This window comes from Microcaecilia unicolor, chromosome 10 (genome assembly GCF_901765095.1).
Source record: "Microcaecilia unicolor chromosome 10, aMicUni1.1, whole genome shotgun sequence".
NCBI lineage: Eukaryota > Metazoa > Chordata > Amphibia > Gymnophiona > Siphonopidae > Microcaecilia > Microcaecilia unicolor.
In genome coordinates this window covers 194,223,701-194,242,878 of record NC_044040.1, presented here as the reverse complement: position 1 = coordinate 194,242,878, position 19,178 = coordinate 194,223,701, and the positions used below count along the sequence as shown (strand labels likewise).

The 19,178-nt window shown below is 41.7% G+C and overlaps 1 protein-coding gene across 3 annotated transcripts in view; it reads left to right on the top strand.

Annotated features, from left to right (window-relative positions):
• PDCD10 (programmed cell death 10) overlaps positions 1-14,776 on the top strand; it is a 40,475-nt gene extending 25,699 nt beyond the window's left edge. For all 3 annotated transcript variants that reach the window (XM_030216788.1, XM_030216789.1, XM_030216790.1), the window contains 7 exons: positions 851-1,046; positions 3,701-3,754; positions 3,967-4,084; positions 9,316-9,442; positions 10,226-10,304; positions 11,414-11,496; positions 14,308-14,776. In XM_030216788.1, the coding sequence (XP_030072648.1) occupies positions 951-1,046; positions 3,701-3,754; positions 3,967-4,084; positions 9,316-9,442; positions 10,226-10,304; positions 11,414-11,496; positions 14,308-14,389 (639 nt within the window). In that variant the 5' untranslated portion in view covers positions 851-950 and the 3' untranslated portion in view covers positions 14,390-14,776. The remainder of the gene's footprint in view (positions 1-850; positions 1,047-3,700; positions 3,755-3,966; positions 4,085-9,315; positions 9,443-10,225; positions 10,305-11,413; positions 11,497-14,307) is intronic.
• The last annotated feature ends 4,402 nt before the right edge of the window (positions 14,777-19,178 follow it).

The following is a 19,178-nucleotide window of genomic DNA, read 5'->3' as shown; positions in this document are numbered from 1 at the left end:
CGAGTGTCTGGAGACCAGCTATGGCTTTTCCCTTGCACCTAGCTCTTTCACAGATGGGCCTGGCTGAATGGAGGACCCTGAAGGGCATTTCCAAGTACTTGGTTGCTGGACAGACTTTACCCCCTGCCTTGGGAGGACCTCAAGAGGCTCTTCTGCCTTCCCAAGGTGGATGCTCCAGATTATGGTGGTGACCAAGAAAACTGGTTCTGGTGGAGGTTGCCTTGGTGCTCAAGGATGCTCAAGACAGAAAGATGTAACTGTTGGTCATGACCGCAGAGGCTCTGAGGACCTCCCTTGAAGACTGTAGCATATGGGATCTCCCTTAAACTTAAATCTATTCTCTCCCAGTGTGTTGTATATAGTTGGGGGGTTTCGTTGTATATGCTGAAGTGGTTTAGATAGGTTTGCACTTTGGTGTGGTGTAGAACCTGCTCCTGCTTTGGCAGTGACATACTGGAACATTCCAGACTGCACTTGATTATCTTTGGAATAGTTCAATTTCTCAACATCCATCTTCTGGTAGGGGGGACTCAACACATTAGGAAAGGAAAGTAACTTGCAGTAAATGTCTTCTTATACATGAGACACCTGTTAAAGGAGTGAATCTTAGTACTATAGCTTGCTTCTCTTAATGGGAATGGAGTAAATAATTTATGGCAGAAATTTGTTTAATATGTAAGCCATTTTAGTTGAGTATTCTTTCTTTGCTATCTCCACGTGTAAGGAAATTCCAATACTTAAAACCACGTTACAGTTTTACTTGTGTATGTACTTGAGAAGGGGGAAGAGGAGCAGTATTAAGTAAATAAAGTAGAAATATTTTATTGTAATTGTACACTCCTCTTTCTAGGAACTAAAACATTCTTGTCCAGAGAAGAGAGAACAGCTGCTGTGAATGAAGAGTCCTTTGCTTTCATAGCCTTGGTTTTTCAGCATTTGTAGGTCTTTGAATGAGGATGACAATGGAAGAGATGAAGAATGAAGCAGAGACCACATCTACGGTTTCCATGCCACTTTATGCAGTTATGTATCCAGTTTTCAATGAGGTTAGTGTTTGTTTAACAGGGTATGTTGTAAGTTGAGTATGTGCTGTTTCACACCCAGAAACTCGGGTTGCTGATCACGTACTTGATGCTATTTCAATATTGGGAAATTGTGAGTTTGTTTGGATGGTAAGTGTGGTAAACAGACATTAACTTTCTGAACTAACAATTTAATGAATCATGACACTGGACAGTTACTTGGTCTGATTAAGTGAAGAAAACATGAAAAATATTGCTTAGAGAATGGATTTAGCTCTTTATTTTTAAAATATTTTTTGTTTTCCTGGTTGTAGTTCAATATATATATATATATATATGTATATGTGTGTGTATGTATGTATGTAGAAGTCGGCCCTTGAAGATCACCAATGTGGCCGTGCAGGCTTCTACATGGAATGTTGCTAGTGGAATAGCAACATTCCATGTAGAATCTCCAATAGTATCTATTTTATTTTTGTTACATTTGTACCCTGCGCTTTCCCACTCATGGCAGGCTCAATGCAGCTTACATGGGGCAATGGAGGGTTAAGTGACTTGCCCAGAGTCATAAGGAGCTGCCTGTGCCTGAAGTGGGAATCGAACTCAGTTCCTCAGGACCAAAGTCCACCACCCTAACCACTAGGCCACTCCTCCGCTGTTGCTACTATTGGAGATTCTACATGGAATGTTGCTATTCCAACATTCCATGTAGAAGTCGGCCCTTGCAGATCACCAATGTGGCCGCGCAGGCTTCTGCTTCTGTGAGTCTGACGTCCTGCACGTACGTGCAGGACGTCAGACTCACAGAAACAAAAGCCTGCGCAGCCTTCTACATGGAATGTTGCTAGTGGAATAGCAACATTCCATGTAGAATCTCCAATAGTAGCAACATTCCATGTAGAACCTCCAATAGTATCAATATTCCATGTAGAACCTCCAATAGTAGCAACATTCCATGTAGAACCTCCAATAGTAGCAACATTCCATGTAGAACCTCCAATAGTAGCAACATTCCATGTAGAACCTCCAATAGTAGCAACATTCCATGTAGAATCTCCAATAGTATCTATTTTATTTTTGTTACATTTGTACCCTGCACTTTCCCACTCATGGCAGGCTCAATGCGGCTTACATGGTGCAATGGAGGGTTAAGTGACTTGCCCAGCGTCACAAGGAGCTGCCTGTGTCTGAAGTGGGAATCGAACTCAGTTCCCCAGGATCAAAGTCCACCACCCTAACCACTAGGCCACTCCTCCAATATTTTTGTGTCCCTGGAAGGCTTATAATCTAATTTTGTACTTAAGGCAATGGAAGGTTAAATAACTTGCCCATGATCACAAGGAACCAAAGTGGTATTTTGAACCAGGCCTTCCTGATTGTCAGTCTGGTTATTGGACTACAACTCCTACTATAGACTTCATTTTTGACTCGCTGTAAATTTAAATGGCATGTTTTACTTTATTTCAAGTACTAATGGAGCTATGTATGAAACTACTTTCAAAGAGAGAACCTGCCTATCTTTAAAATACTCTTTCTAGGATGTGTTTTTGTGGAATATCTCATTTTTCTGTTGGAATGCTAGAATTCATGATTTGTAAGGAGAGCAGAATAATGTAAAGTACTGAAGACTGTACACCTAGAAGGGACTTTCTGAAGGCCACAAATTATTCACTTCCCCATTTCTCCTCCAAGAACATAGCAAGAATAACCATATTGGTTCAGACCAATGGTCCATCTAGCTTTGCATCCTGCTTTCAACAGTGTCCATTCCAGGTCTCAAGTACCTGACAAGCCCAATTCACACTGAAGATCAAGATAGAGCAACGTCATGCCCATCAGCTCCTTGGGAGATGTCCTCCCTGAGCTTGCCTTAGAGCAGATTGTGCTCAGTATATACGGTGTACTTGCTTCCCTCTCCCCCCTCCCCTTCCCACCTCACTGGTTAAGTGAAAAAATAGTATCAGGTCTTTTTGTAGAACAGTAACATTAGAAAATCCTAATGGGAAGGGAAAAGGTTAGTTAATTGAGATGACCTTAATTGAGTGGAGGAGTAGCCTAATGGTTAGTGCAGTGGCCTGAGTACAAGGGAACCAGGTTCAATTCCCAATGCAACTCCTTGTGATTCTAGGCAAATCACTTAACCCTCCATTGCCCCAGGTACAAAATATTTACCTGTGCATAATATGTAAATCGCTTTGATTGTAACCACAAAAAAGCGGTATATCACATCCCTCTCCCTTTCCCTTTAACCTTTGTCGGGAAGTGAACAAATTTGCCACTTGAGTCCTTTCACTAAGGTGCGCTAACAGAGATTTTAGCACATTCTAATGATTAGCCCGTGCTAAATAAGACACAATTCAATATGCCTGGCAGTGTTTTTTCAGATCTTAACAGGAAGAGAGGTAATTTTCCTGAAGGTCTACTTCAAGTAGGTTAGTTCACATTGAATCCAGGCAACCATTCTTCAGTTTGCTGGGGAATAAGGCTCTCTTATGTCATCCACGAAAATGTTGATGCTTTACTCTAATGTACTTAAGATTTCCATGCACAGAATCCTGGACAAACTGTTGTAGACAAACTAAACTATTCAAATAACTTGAATATCGATCACCAGTGTACTTTTAATCATTTCTAATTCCTTCAGAATAAGCTGTACTAACTTTTTTTTTTTCTTGCAGCTAGAGCGGGTAAATCTGTCAGCAGCTCAGACTCTAAGAGCAGCTTTCATCAAGGTGAGGCCATTAATGGGAGTAAAAATAAAGGGACTCATAATTGGAATTGAAAGACTTATACAGAACTGTAAAAATAAAATTGACAAGAAAACTGTTCTGCTTTAAAACAAAAGCTGAATGTAATTTCTCATTACAAAATCTGTGCATGTAACTGGAAAACATGACCTCTTTTTTTTCCCTCTTTCCCCCCCCCCCCCCCCCCCCCCCCATAGGCTGAAAAGGAGAATCCAGGTCTTACGCAGGACATCATTGTAAAGATTCTGGAGAAGAAAAGTGTAGAAGTGAACTTCACAGAATCTCTGTTGCGTATGGCAGCTGATGATGTAGAAGGTATATCAGGGTTCATGAGGAAATTAGTGGAAATATTAAATGTGATTAGTGTCTCAAATGCCCTACTCACTAAAACACATCCAAGTCATTAATATATTGTGGTGACAGCTGTAAACTACTTTGAGTTGAACTTTTTTCAAAACAGATTTTGTCATATACTGTCATGTGCCTATTAGAAACAGTTTTGGCAAGCAGTGAAAATACTTAGGGCCTCTTACCAAACCATGCTAGCAGTTCCCGCACAACAGTGCCGACAGATCCCATTCAAAGTGAATGGGCATTGTCTGCATTGTTGCACCGGGAGCTGCTAGCGTGGCTTGATAAAAGGCCCTTAAGTTTGTAATAAATCTAGTCTCTGAGGACAAGCAGGCCAAGTGTATTCTCACATGTGGGTGGTGTCATCTGACAGAGCCTGATGTGGACACTGCCTAGGACGCATAACTTTAAGAAAGTTCTGGTAGCATCCCACCATGAATGCTTGGGGGCCTTCCTGGCCAATGCGTGCATGTAGATACCTCAGTCTTTTCCGCAGAGCTGGAAGGATGTGTGGTCTCGCTGGTGTTGGACAGAGTTGATGGCTTCGACCATCCCATTTAAGTTGGAAACCGAGGAGAAACCTAGGACTGAGATGTTATCAGTCTACAAATCTCCTCCCAGAGAGGGAGTCATGGTACACTGATGAAGAACTGAGAATCTCCCCTTTCAGTGCAGGTTGTACAGAAGAAGGTGGATACACAGTATCTCATCCAAAAGGCTCCTGAATTTGAGAGGGCGCAACTGCCTCGCCACTCTGTTGGTCAAATCCACTCTCATGCGGGCTAGAAGCTCCAGGGCTCATGACTTGGCGCCCCCAGGTAGGGAGACTCTTATACTGGACTCGGGCCTCGATGCTTATTGCCTGCATTCAGACCTACCAGCTCTACACGAGCATCTACTTGAAGTCCCTGGCTCAGTCTCTTGGACTGGCTCCCTCAGGTGCAGTCCAAAGACCTTCATTAATTGGCTAAAAATCAGCTGAGTGCAGGACATATCTGGCCAGGGCCACATGTACTTTTGACATTTGCATGACTCTCTGCCATGGGTGTGGGAATGCATACACACTACTGGTTCCTGACCTAGAACCAGTAGTTCAGTAGAGATTAGCAGACTTTCCTTGTCGAGGAGACAAGCTTTTTGGGGACAAAGTGGAGGAGGTCGTTGACCTCAAGAAGCCTGCTAACACCAGTCCCTCTCTCAACCTCCAGCTGTAACCTCTTACACAAGGAGGTTCCCAAACGGGTTGACGCAGACTGTATAACTCTCAAAGGTGTAGGTATCCACTGCCTTCCTGCTCATACCAGAAGTCCCAGCCAGCCCCCCAGTCAAAGCAGGAGGTGAGCTTTGAGTGGCTCCAGGAGAGCATAGCCACAATCCAAGTAACCACCCCAGACCACCTTCCGGTGAGAGAGAGAGGCTGAATTTTTCTCTATCAAAGGTGGCCCTTTGTAACCTCCGACCGGTGGGTTCTTCAAATAGTCAGTCCCGGTTAGCTGTGCATTGGCAACGGAGACCACCAAATTGCCCACAGAAAGCATCATTCATCAGCACAAGCAGGTACTTGCAGAGGACATCTCAACCCTTTTACAGACCAATTCAGGCACTTCCTTGTGTCCAAAAAGACTTAAGGTCCCTGATCAAATTCCTGGTCAAAGTTCAGGATGACTTCCCTGGACACCCTTCTTCCCATGATTCAGGAAAAAGATTGTCTTTGCTCTCTGACTTGAAGATGCCTATACCCACATTTTGATGCTTTTGCTGGGCACCCTTCTTCCCATGATTCAGAAACAAGATTGGTTATGTTCTCTGACTTGAAGATGCCTATACCCACATTTTGATGTTTCCCAGGAAGTATCTCAGATCAAGTAGGGAAACACAAGTACCAGTACCACATTCTGCCTTCTGGCCTCACATTAGGTCCCAGAGTCTTATCAAGTGCCTTGCAATAATCGCAACACAGACTGGGAGTCTGTGCTCCCTACCTGAATAATTGGCTGGTCAAGAGCATATCGCACAGAGGGGCACAGGCATCCGTGCAAAGAACTATTCGTGTTCTAGAGCTACAAGGGTTTGTTGTAAACTACCCCAAGTCCCACCTGCACCCTGTACAGAAATTGGAATTCATAGGAGCTCTGCTCAATGCAGTGCAAGTTTGGGTTTTCTTACCACAAATAAGATCAGATGCCTTGGTGACGCTCACCTCGCAAGTTCACAACAGCAAGCAGGTCACAGCTCAGCAGATACTAAGATTGCTAGGCCACATTGCCTCCACAGTGTACGCCACTCCCATGGCTTGCCTCTATTTGAGGAGGGTCTAATGGATTCTGTCTCCCCAGTGGCCTCCAGCTACAGGGAACCTAGTAGATGTCATCTAAGTCCTTCCAGAGCTAGTTCACTTCCTGCTCTGGTGGGCAGTTCAGCCAAATTTGACCACAGGACTCCCATTCCAAATTCTACCTCCTCAAAAGGTGTTAACGGATGCATCCAACTTTGATTGGCTTCACACCCAGGGGGCATGGTCTGCTCAGGAGACAGTTCTTCACATCAACCTCCTGAAGCTAAGGGTCATTTTGAATGCTCTAGAGGCTTTCAGAGATCAGCTGCTGAACCAAATTGTTCTCATTCAAACCAACAACCAGGTTGTGATGTAGTACTATGTGAACAAGCAGAAGGATAAAGGATCCTACCCCTTGTGTCAGGAAGCGGTGGGAATGTGGCAGTGGGCCATCCTTCACATGATGATTCTGTGGGTCATGTATCTGGCTGGCAAGAATAGCCTGGCAGACTAAACAGGTAATGCAACCTCACGAGTGGTCTCCAACATGGGCATAGCCTGCAAGGTCTTTCAGGAATGGGGCACCCCCCTCGGAGTATCTGTTTGCCACTCATCACAGGCTCGGATTATGCGTCGGATGCCTTCCTCCTCCATTGGGGGAAGAACCTTCTGAATGTGTATCCTCCCATACCTCTCATAGAGAAGACGTTGCTGAAACTCAAACAAGATCGGGGAACGATAATCCTAATCGCACCATTCTGGCAGAGCCGCATCTGGATCACTCTTCTTCAGGAGTTGACCTCTGAAGAATCGTGGAGATCAGTGTTTTTTGAACCTCATCACGCAGAATGAGGAGTCCTTTCTGCACCCCAACCTCCAGTGCTGGCCCTCATAGCCTGTTGAGAGCATAGAATCTGTCTGTGTCCAGAATCTGTCTTCAAGGAAATATTCCACTAAGAGATGATCTTTCAAATGGAGGAGGTTTTCCATCTGATGTAAGGGCAAAGCCCTAGATTCTCTTATTTGTCCTACACAAAAACTGCTTGAATACCTCCTGCACCTTCCTGAGTTTGGCTTGAAAACCAACTCTGTAAGTATACACCTCAGTGCAATCAGTGCTTACCATCTACGTGTGTGTGTGAGAGGGGGGTAAGCCCGTCTCTGTACAGCCTCTAGTGGGTCAGTTCATGAGAGGTTTAACAAAGCCCCAGTCAAATCCCTTGCTATCATGGGGATCTCAATGTTGTTCTCACCCAGCTGATGAAAGGTTCTTTTGAGCCACTGGATTCCTGTTATCTGAAGTATTTGACCTAGAAGTTTGTTTTTGGTGGCGGTCACTTCAGTTCGCAGATGAGCTTCAGGCCCTAGTTGCTGATCCACTTTACACTAAGTTTCATCACAACAGAGTAGTAGTTCTTCGCATGCATCCTAAATTCCTTCTTAGGGTGGTGTTGGATTTCCATCTTAACCAGTCAGTTGTTCTGCCAACACTTCCCCCCCCCCCCCCCCACCACCACCACCACCACCAAACCTCATGCCCATCTTGGTGAAAGCACACTGCATACCTTGGACTGCAAGCAAGCCTTAGTCTTCTATTTGGAGCAGACTAAAGCCCATAGAAAGTCCACCTAGCTTTTTGTTTCTTTTGACCCAAACAGGATGAGAGTAGTCATTGACACGTGCTCTTTCCAGTTGGCTAGTAGATTGCTTCTCCTTCACTTATGCTTAGGGTGGCTTGACTCTTGAGGGTCATGTCATAACTCATAATGTCAGAACCATGTATATATCGGTAGCCCACTTGAGTTCAGCTTCCATTTGAGGAGATTTTCAAAGCTGCAACATTCATATCTCGCTACTCCCAGGAGCAGAATTTCTAACATGACAGTCCTACAGAATTTGTTTAGTGTCTAGAATCCAATGCCATCCTCCTAGGCCCGGTTTTATTCTGTTCTAGGCATATTATTGGGTTAATTGATGTCAAGGCCTCGACGCTTCGAGTCCCTTTTGTCCTAGCATTGTTTTCAGTAAGTCTGATAGCTACAGATTCCCACATGTGAGAATACATTGGGCCTGCTTTTCCTTGGGAGAAAGCGAAGTTACTCGCCTGTAGCAGGTGTTCTCCAAGGACAGCAGGCCCAGTATTCTCACATACCCACCCTCCATCCCTATTGGAGTTGTCATCCTGAAGCTACACCATCAGACTGATGTACCCGTGCTTGTGTGTCTGGCAGGAAGGCACGGGATGCTGCCAAAACTTAAAGCACCAGGCTCTGTCAGATGACGCCCATGTGTGAGAATACTGGGCCCGATGTCCTCAGAGAACATCTGCTACAGATGCGTAACGTTACTCTTCAGATTCATTTGAATGAAAAATTCAATAAGTTGAACTCAAAATTAGCTTGTATAACTCTTAGGGAGAGCAAATCTAAAACTTGATTAGGAAAAGGTTTAAACTTGCCAGTTTTCCCAGTGTATATGAACTGTATTACCATTTTCATTGCCAAATGAAGAGGAGGAATGGTTAAATGAAAATACTGTGCTGAAGGTTCTTGGTTGGGGGGGGGGGGGGGGGGAATGTTGTGCCACCTCCCACAACGACTTCCAGCTCTATATAAACCTATCCCACCCTAGCTAGGCCTTTGCCACTATGAGCCTTTGCTTACAGCTTCTTGGTTTATCCCCCTGGTCCTTCCTCGGCCGTCACAGCTTTCCATAGGAGTACTGTGGACCACGTTTGCCTTTGTAGTCTCTGTGTACTCGAAAGTCCATTATGTGCAGCATATCTAGCTAGTCTAGCAAGGAGAAGTCAGGTCTCTCACTTGAATCTAGTACTTAAACTTAGCAACAAATAACATATAAAAATATCTATAAAGAAAATTGTTTGAGGGTAACAATTTCTTGATTGTTTCATCCCATTCAGAGTATATGATAGAAAGACCAGAACCTGAATTCCAAGAACTAAATGAAAAGGCACGGGCACTTAAACAGATTCTTAGTAAAATTCCTGATGAAATCAATGACAGAGTGAGATTCCTTCAGACAATCAAGTAAGCACCACATTTCTGTGCATGTGGAATATCATGTGATTTTCAGATTTACAGATTAGCTGCATTTTTTTCTTGCATGATTCTACAGTAGAGCATACAGAATCATCCTGTATATTTCATAATACTTTGCTCCTGTTTGAAGCAAGATGAACATTTCTTACTCTATTGTAAGTTAGTTCTGAGCATCATTTGGGGAGTATGCACTTTCCCTTCTTAATATGGTAACTTTTTTTGTCCCAACAAATACTTAAGGTGACTTCCTGTAACACTACTAAGACCAACTGAGCTTCATGGGAGGCCAGTAGCGAGTGGTCTAATTTTTAGCGTTTTACAGCTGTGGCCAACATTCATTCAAAAATAGCTCTGATGTGGCATATCAGTACCACATGGGTTGGGTGGATCTAGTTCTGAAGGTACCTTACGCAAATTAACACATGCATTGGGAATCCCTCTCTTCTGCAGTCTGGATGTTAAAACTGGAGCAAACGGACCAGACAGTATTAATTTTTAATAGGATGTTCTAAATTTGTGCCATAAGAGAATTATATAGGGTTTTTTTTTCATTGTTTTAGGGAGTAGTGCAGTGTAGTTTCATGTTACCTACTCATTTATTTTGAATACCAAGGTAATTTGATCTTGAGGAATACATAAGTGTTGCAGTATATTAATCTCTATATTGCTTAAATATATAAAAAGCTCTCTCTTTGCGAGCATTGGAAACTAAATCATTGATACAGATGCAAAACTGAGACTTCCCCGTTTTGTGTTTTCTATTGCCAACAGGGATATCGCCAGTGCAATAAAGGAACTTCTTGACACCGTGAATAATGTCTTTAAGAAATATCAGTACCAGAATCGCAGGGTAGGTCAATGGGGCATGTTAGGCTAGTCTGGGAATAAAGAAAAATGCAAGCACTCGTGGAGTACCGAGAGGCACAAATCTAATGTTCTGCTGTGATTGAGTCAGTAGAATGTTTCCAAGAGGTACAGTATTGAAGTCAGAACACTTACATAGTAACATAGTAGATGATTGTAGAAAAAGACCTGCACGGTCCACTCAGTCTGCCTAACAAGATAAACTCACTTGTGCCACTTTTTTGTGTATACCTTACCTTGATTTTGTACCTGTCTTTTTCAGGGCACAGACCATATAAGTCTGCCCAGCACTAGCCCCGCCTCCCACCACCGGCTCTGGCACAGACTGTATAAGTCTGCCCAGCACTATCCCCATCTCCCAACCACCAGCCCTGCCTCCCAGCACCGGCTAAGCTTCTGAGGATCCCTTCCTTCTGAGGAGGATTCCTTTATATTTATCCCACACATGTTTGAATTCCGTTACCGTTTTCCTCTCCACCACCTCCCGCAGGAGGGTATTCCAAGCATCCACCACTCTCTCCCATCTAAGCAGAAACTTATAATACAGTTTCTGCTTAGATGTTAATGTCATTTTTGTTTAAAAAAATATAGATGTATAAACATTTATTTCCATAAGATCCTTTGACTTGATGCTTCACACTGTTTCAAAGTGAATTCATTTTTATATACCATAGTAACATAATTGTTAGTATGCAGCCTCCCCAGTGTGCATTGATAGGTTGGGTAACAAATTCCAAAGTTTGATACTTGTTATATTTGATATCAAGGCCAGTCCTAAGTGCTCCATATATGTCGGAATCAAAGTACTAATGATCTTAACATGTAAGCTATTTAGCTTACCTTTTACAATGGTAAATATTTTGCTGCTGCGTTGCTGTTAAAAAAAAAAAAAAAAAAAAAAACCTTTCCACTATAAAATGCAACCAGTATTTTTTTTATATTTTTGCATCAGTTATCTAAATGTATTTATCAAACATTCCACCAAATGTTTCTTGGTAATTTGCAACTTCATGTTACAGTTGTATCAAATACTGTTAATTTTGTACACTATCATTTCTCCTAAAGTTTCACTTCAAATTTATATTATACTTTTAGGCACTCGAGCATCAAAAGAAAGAATTTGTAAAATACTCCAAAAGCTTCAGTGATACTCTGAAAACCTATTTTAAAGATGGAAAGTAAGTGGATGTAAAACTCTCACTATGTCTTACTACAGTACATTGTACCTGTTGCACTTCCTAGTTTTTCCTGCAAACCAGAATCAGAGAGTGGTGAGAGCTCAACATTCCCCTCCCACCTTCATTTTTTGAACTTATTTTCTGGTAAAAATGCCTACTAAAATGTGTCAAAAAAAGTTTTCAGAAAAACTATTTGAGATCTAAATCTGAGGTCATAAAGCTGTTCTAGCCTACATTCCACAACTCTGGCTGTTTTCAGGTTTGTCCAGTCTAGATACATAGAGGGCCATTTCTGAAAGGATGGACAGCCATCTCGCATGTATTTTCAAACGGAAAAAGCATTAAGTTTTCCTGTTTGAAAATACATGAGATGAATGTCCATATGATGGAAACATCCATCATGAACATTTATTTTGATTTTGCTCACACCTTTTTCAGTAGTAGCTCAAGTGAGTTACATTCAGGTACACTGGGTATTTCCCTACCCCTGGAAGGCTCACAATCTAATTTCCATTTTACAAACTGGAACATCCAAATTATGAACAGGAGAAAACAAGGGACATGGATGTCTATATGGCATCGTTCTTGGCTACACAGACTTCCGAGCAGAGGAGCAGCCAAATGGTTAGTGCAGTGTACTGTGATCCAAGGAACTCAGGTTCAAATCTCAGCTTTTTTGTAATTGTGAACCCTCCAGGAACAGCAACATACTTACTGAACTTGAATGTGCACTGCTCTTACAGCATTTTGGTGTGCTGGTGGCTTATATTAGTACAGTATGTATTTTTTTGTTCCTGGAGGGTTCAAAATTGCCCCCTCCCCAAAAGGTTGAAGTGGGATTTGAACCTGGGTCCCTTGGTTTGCAATCCACTGCATTAACCACTAGGCTATTCCTCAGATTTGCTTCCTGCTTTGAGAATGCCCATAATACCCGAAGCTGTCATAGAGCCTGGTATCTCCTTTCTGTTCCACTTGCATGGGGGAGAGAGTGGGACAGCATTCACTGGGGGATTAAGGAGCCTAATGGTTAGTGCAGGGAGCTGAGATCCTGGGGAACTGGGCTTGATTCCCACTACAATTCCTTGTGACTCTGGGCAAGTCACTTAATCCTACATTGCCCCCAAGTACAGCAAACACCTTAGATTTTGAGCCCACTAGGGACAAAGTACTTGCATAACTTGTACAGTGCTGTGTATGTCTAATAGTGCTATAGAGATGATGAGTTGTAGGTTTTATACATTAATCCTGCCAGTGCCAGTACACCTTTTTGTACTCTGGACATGACTGAAACAGGTCTAACATTTTCCCCTTGGACATCCAGATTTCAGGCCCTCCCTAATCCCGCCCCCTGCAGTATTGGATGTTGCTTTTCTGCCTTTGCAAAATCGATACTCGGACATTTCAAGCACATGGATGTCCATTTTTGTCTTTTGAGATGACCATATGCTTTGAAAATAAGCACCATAGAGTGTAAAATAAGTCTAATTTTTCTGGATAGTTTACGAGTTTAATTTCTTTTATTGATTTTCGATACAAATACAATCAAGAGCTCACAACATAACAAGTAACATTTTACAAAGTATGGCAATACCGGAGCTCACATGTAAGAAGTAGCTATCCATATCTAAGCTTAAAATTGATTAATTTTCTGGATAGTTTAACGTGATTAAATGAATGTATAGAATGTGTACCTAGCCCAGTGATTCCAAACATGGTCCTGGAGGCACCCCAACCATTAAGGTTTTCAGGATATCCACAATGAATATCCATGAGAGATTTGCATACTCTGCCTCCACTGCATGCAAGTCTCTCTCGTGGATATTCATTGTGGATATTCTGAAAACTTGACTGGGGTGTCTCCAGGGCCAGGTTTTGGAATCACTGACCTAGCCTCTAACATGCTTTTATACACGTATCTTTCTTTACCAAGCATCATATGTGTTATAATTTAAAAAAAAAAATATGAACCAGACCAGTAACACCAGCCAGCTTGCTTCTCAGTGGAACTATGTTATTGGTCAATTTAAGTCCTGAAACCTGGCTTGAAAATTTTTATAGGGTATGCAAGTGTTCATTGAGTTCTGTGCACTATAACATTTCTAAAAAAAAAAAAAATAAATAAAGTGGGAAGAGGCATTTCGAAAGTCTAAAAGATGTTTGTTTTTGTACCCTAGCTTTTAAGTTCAGGCCACCACAAGCAATAGAACAGAAGATAAACTGTTGAAATCATTTTTCCTGAATGTGTTCAGTGCCTAGTACTCCTGATTCCGTATAATTCCAAATTATAACGTGGCATATGTGTGTTTTCAGCTTATATGCTAAGTGCAGTTGTCATTTTAGGAGTGATCTGTCATATAATCATTTAAATGGTTGTTCTTCATTGCGTTCAGTTGATGACTGGCAGAATCAGCATGACGCATAAATCTTTAGAATCATTCAAAATGGATTGCAGAATTTAAAGTCCATAGTAACTCATTTTCAGGAAATTTCATATGATGGATTTTTGTATTCAGGAGAGGGGAAGGGAATCTAATAACATTAAATCAGTCTGAGGTGGTAATCCCAAACTAGCAAATTTCAGAATAACTAACTGATATGCAGACTAGATGCATTCATGCCAGTTATTGCCCCCCCTTCCCCCGCTTGGTGAGTGGGGCAGGATGCTATAATTGACCTTTGTTTTAACTGGTATACAGACAATTCAACTAGCAGTGCAAATTGTGTACAGTATTAAAATAGGCAGTTTTTTTTCCCTGAGGCCTGTATTAATGCTTTTATTTATTTTAATCCTTTTTTTTTTTCTTATTACAGGGCAATAAATGTATTCGTAAGTGCCAACAGACTAATTCATCAAACTAACTTGATACTCCAAACCTTCAAAAATGTAGCCTGAAACTGTACATTAAAAGCTGTAATTTTCAATGGTGGAGAACTACCTTTTTATATGTAAATTTTAAAGTTTGACTGTATAAATTATCGTCCCTGTCGAGGGACGTAACGCCAGGATGTTGAATGGGATTATTGCCAGCTTACACCATATTTTTGTAAGACTTAATTGTAGCTTAATCATAATCTCACTAAGATTTACATCACTTTTGCTATTCTTTCAGAATTATTAGCCAAAAGAATTTACCGCCTTAATGTGTCATTATGTAACATTCCTTATAAGATTTGTAAATATGGTGTTCTGTTTCTGATATTTTAACTTGAAAACAAAGCTCCAAGATTATGTATTTAACAATATTTGGTGGCAAATATTCAATAAATAGTTTACATCTGTTAAAGTGGCTTTTTATTCTCTTTTGAGAATTAATGCATTTGATTGTCACTTGCTAGAAGCCATAATTTTGATAGAAATGAATTTTAAGCAGTTGCACACCACAGTGTGCATTAAAGCAGCGGTTCTTAACCCAGTCCTTGAGGCACACCTAGCCAGTCTGGTTTGCAATTCATTTATAATAAATATGATTGAGAGATTTGCATACATATCTATCTTGTGCATTTTTAGATTGTAAGCTCTGTCGAACAGGGACTGCCTCTCTGTGTCAGGTGTTCAGCGCTGCGTGCGTCTGGTAGCGCTATACAAATGTTAATAATAGTAATAATAATAATCTGCATATTCATTGCAGATATCCTGAAAACCTGAAATGGTTGGGTGTGCTCCTAAGACTGGGTTCAGAAGCCCTGCATTAAAGAGTCAATATATGCTTTGATTGCATTGAGTATGAGGTTAAGCCAGAGGGTGAGGAAATTTTGGTTTGTTATGGTGCTGAAACTGGCCTGCCAGTTTCAGCCAAAAGGTTGTGGCGGTTAACTTTCGGCCATGGTTTAGTTTCAGCTGGAAATAGCTGTGTTCTCGGTGGAAGCTGAAAATTTGTGCTTTGTCCCATTTGTTACATCCTCCCCCCCCCCCCCCCCCCCAAACACACATAGAGGGGCATAATCGACCAGAAACGCCTATCTCCATGGGCGTTAATCTCCGAGAACGGGTCCGTGAAGGGGCGGAGTGAACCGTATTTTTTAAAAAAATAGACGCCCATGCTTTATTCGCCAAGGTGTGAGCTGGGCGTTTTTGCTTTTCACCGATAATGGAAAATGAAATCGCCCAGCTCAAAAACGAATAATGCAAGGCATTTGTTCGTGGGAGGGGCCAGGATTCATAGTGCACTGGTCCCCCTCACATGCCAGGACACCAACCGGGCACCCTAGGGGGCACTTTACAAAAACAAAAAAAAAGGTAAAAGAGCTCCCAGGTGCATAGCACCCTTCCCTTGGGTGTTGAGCCCCCCAAATCCCCCTCAAAACCCACTGCCCACAAGTCTACACCAGTACTATAGCCCTAAGCGGTGAAGGGGGGCACCTACATGTGGGTACAGGGGGTTTGGGGGGGTTGGACGACTAGTAGCATTAAGCAGCACAATTGTAACAGGTAGGGGGGGGATGGGCCTGGGTCCACCTGCCTGACGTCCACTGCACCCCCTAACAACTGTTCCAGGGACCTGCATACTGCTTGCTTGGGAGGAGGGTATGACATTGGAGGGTGAAAGTAAAAAGTTGTGAAACATCATTTGTTGTGGTGGGGAGGGGGTTAGTGACCACTGGGGGAGTCAGGGGAGGTCATCCCCGACTCCCTCTGGGGGTCATCTGGTCATTTAGGGCACTTTTTGGGGCCTTATTCGTCAAAAAACAGGGTCCAGGAAAAGTGCCCTAAATTCTAGCTACAAACGCATCCATTATCGGCGAAGGGCGCCCATCTCTGTTCGGGTGATAACCACGCCCCAGTTCCGCCTTCACCACGCCTCCGACACTCCCCCGTCAACTTTGTCCGCATCCGCGACGGAGTGCAGTTGAAAGCGTCCAAAGTTCGGCTTTCGATTATGCCGCTTTATTTGTTTTTGTGAGAAGAACGCCCATCTCCCGATTTAGGTCGGAACTTGGGCGTTATTCTCGTTCGATTATAAGCTGGATAGCCTCTCTTCCAGTCCTTGGTGGTCTAGGAGTGCAGAAGCAAAGCCCCAGTCACAGCATCCATTTTGAAGGCTGTTTTTCTCTCTCTATTGCAAGTCCTTAATCCTGACATGGTTCCATGTTTTGCTTATCGAGCGCCATTAGGAGAACAAGACTACAATATACACAATGTTCTCAAATTATCTCATTCTGATATAAATCATATCCATATTCTTCAAACTTTAATATATAGCTTAATTTATAACACTTTTTTTTGTCGCACTCGACTGGCTGTGCTACTCACACTTTAAATGTCTGACTCAACAAATCCTGATTGGACAAGCTCATATCCACTTAGACTGGACCACTCTATTTAATCCCATATGCTGTACTGTATCCCACATGTATATAAGCCTCTGTTCCTTACTAATCAAAATTGTTATAACATACCCCCCTTTTTGCAAATTGATTTGCATTAAAACTACAAATTGTAAATCAGAAACATGATGACCTAAATGAAGCCAATGTTCGACTAGGGGGACTTGCACTCTATTCACTCTTAAAATATTTAAATGCTCTGCAATGCGCTGTTTAATTTTACACTTAGTTTGGCCAATGTACCATAGTGGACAGGGACATTGTATAGCATAAATGACCTGGCTGGAATTAGTCTGTATGCGTCATCAATTTAAATGTCTTTCCAGTGTTAGTACTAATCACTGTTTGAGTGACTATAGCATATTGACAATATACACATCTGTTACAAATAGCATGTCCTATCATCCCACTCTATGTATGCTTATCTTGTTTACTACCAAACACCAGTTCTCCTAAATTATGACCCCTTGTAAAAGTGAATCTGGGTATATTGAATTCTAAATTTAATCTTAACAAGGGCCAGTATTTACAGCTCATGTTCCTAATTTCATTACTCAAATGTGAATATGGTAGTACACAGGTCATTCTTAGTTCTGTAAATGATTCTGCATGCTTATGTAATAACCGACATTATGTACTTTCATGGGTCACTTCAGTGCTGCATTAATGGTTCGATTGGGATACATTTGCTAAGACTGATCCCTAAATATTTCTTGGTCACTATATAATCTCTTTAAATCATAAAAATTGTCCAACTGGTATACTATCCTTCAATTATCTGGGATGATCACTCCTATAATGTAAAATAATGTTTGTGTGTGGGTTTCCTATATGCTGATGTAATGAATCTTCCCCCCACCCCCCACACACACACAAAAAAAATCTGATGACCTATATGTGTGGTAAATACTATATTGGGTCACAATTCAAGTAATTCAAAAAATGGTGTTATCTCCTTTCCAAATAAGGGTCACATTAATAGATCGTTTCCACATGAGTACATGATGCCCAACAATGAATGATATATATTCCTGCTCAAACTGGGTCATATATAAACATGCTATAGTCGGGACCACCATAGCTCCCATTTCCTCCGGTGTTTGAGAATAAAATTATTTACATGAAAAGGGGGTGGAAGAGATGGATACCACAAATTAGATAACAAGCAGTGTGCAGAAAACAAAGTATAAAATAAATATGAATACAAAGCTATATCTTAGACTGATTCAAATCAAAAGATTAAAGTATGTGAAATTTAAATATGAATACCTTACTGTAATTTAAAAGCAAAAATATCGCTTACAACCTGTAACTGACATCGGACAAAATTGATTAATTAAAAAATATTAAGTATTTAAAAGGGTAATACTATGCTTGCCGCTGCATAAAATTGAAATAGGGTGACTTAACCATTACACAATCCAGTGTAAGAACTTAATAAGCCACCATGAAGTGAAAGTATCAAGGAGACATTTGATCTCTCTGTTTTTATTAAACTCGCATATTTTTTTCAGTAGTAGCTCAAGATGACTTACATTCATGTATAGTAAGTATTTCCTTGTCCCCAGAGGGCTTATAATAAGTACATAAGTAGTGCCATACTGGGAAGACCAAAGGTCCATCTAGCCCAGCATCCTGTCACCGACAGTGGCCAATCCAGGTCAAGGGCACCTGGCACGCTCCCCAAACGTAAAAACATTCCAGACAAGTTATACCTAAAAATGCGGAATTTTTCCAAGTCCATTTAATAGCGGTCTATGGACTTGTCCTTTAGGAATCTATCTAACCCCTTTTTAAACTCCGTCAAGCTAACCGCCCGTACCACGTTCTCCGGCAACGAATTCCGGAGTCTAATTACACGTTGGGTGAAGAAAAGTGGAGGAGTAGTCTAATGGTTAGCGCAGTGGGCTGGGAACTGGAGGAACTGGGTTCAATGCCAACTGATTCCATAAGATCTTGGGCAAGTCACCTAACCCTCCTTTGCCCCAGCTTCAAAGCTTAGATTGTGACAGGGAAAATACCTGTGGAATATGTAAACTACTTTGGTTATACCACAGATATCAGCACTTACACATTTGTTTCACATACAAGTGCAAAGTTCAGTTTTAGAAAGCTGTTTTTTGCCCGTTTCTAACAACTATGTGTAGATTGCAACCCTGTCCTGGCAAAACTCAAGTTTTCTAGTGGGCAAAGTGAAAGAGTGCAGAAAATACATAGAACAGCTACCTTATTTTCAGTAGGGCACTCAAAGCTTCTGCAGTAGTTATTGGCATCACTCACCTGTCTTGGGAATTTTTGACCTAAAGTATGATATGCAGGAAAAGCTTGCTAATGTGCCATGGGGCAAAATTCTTTGG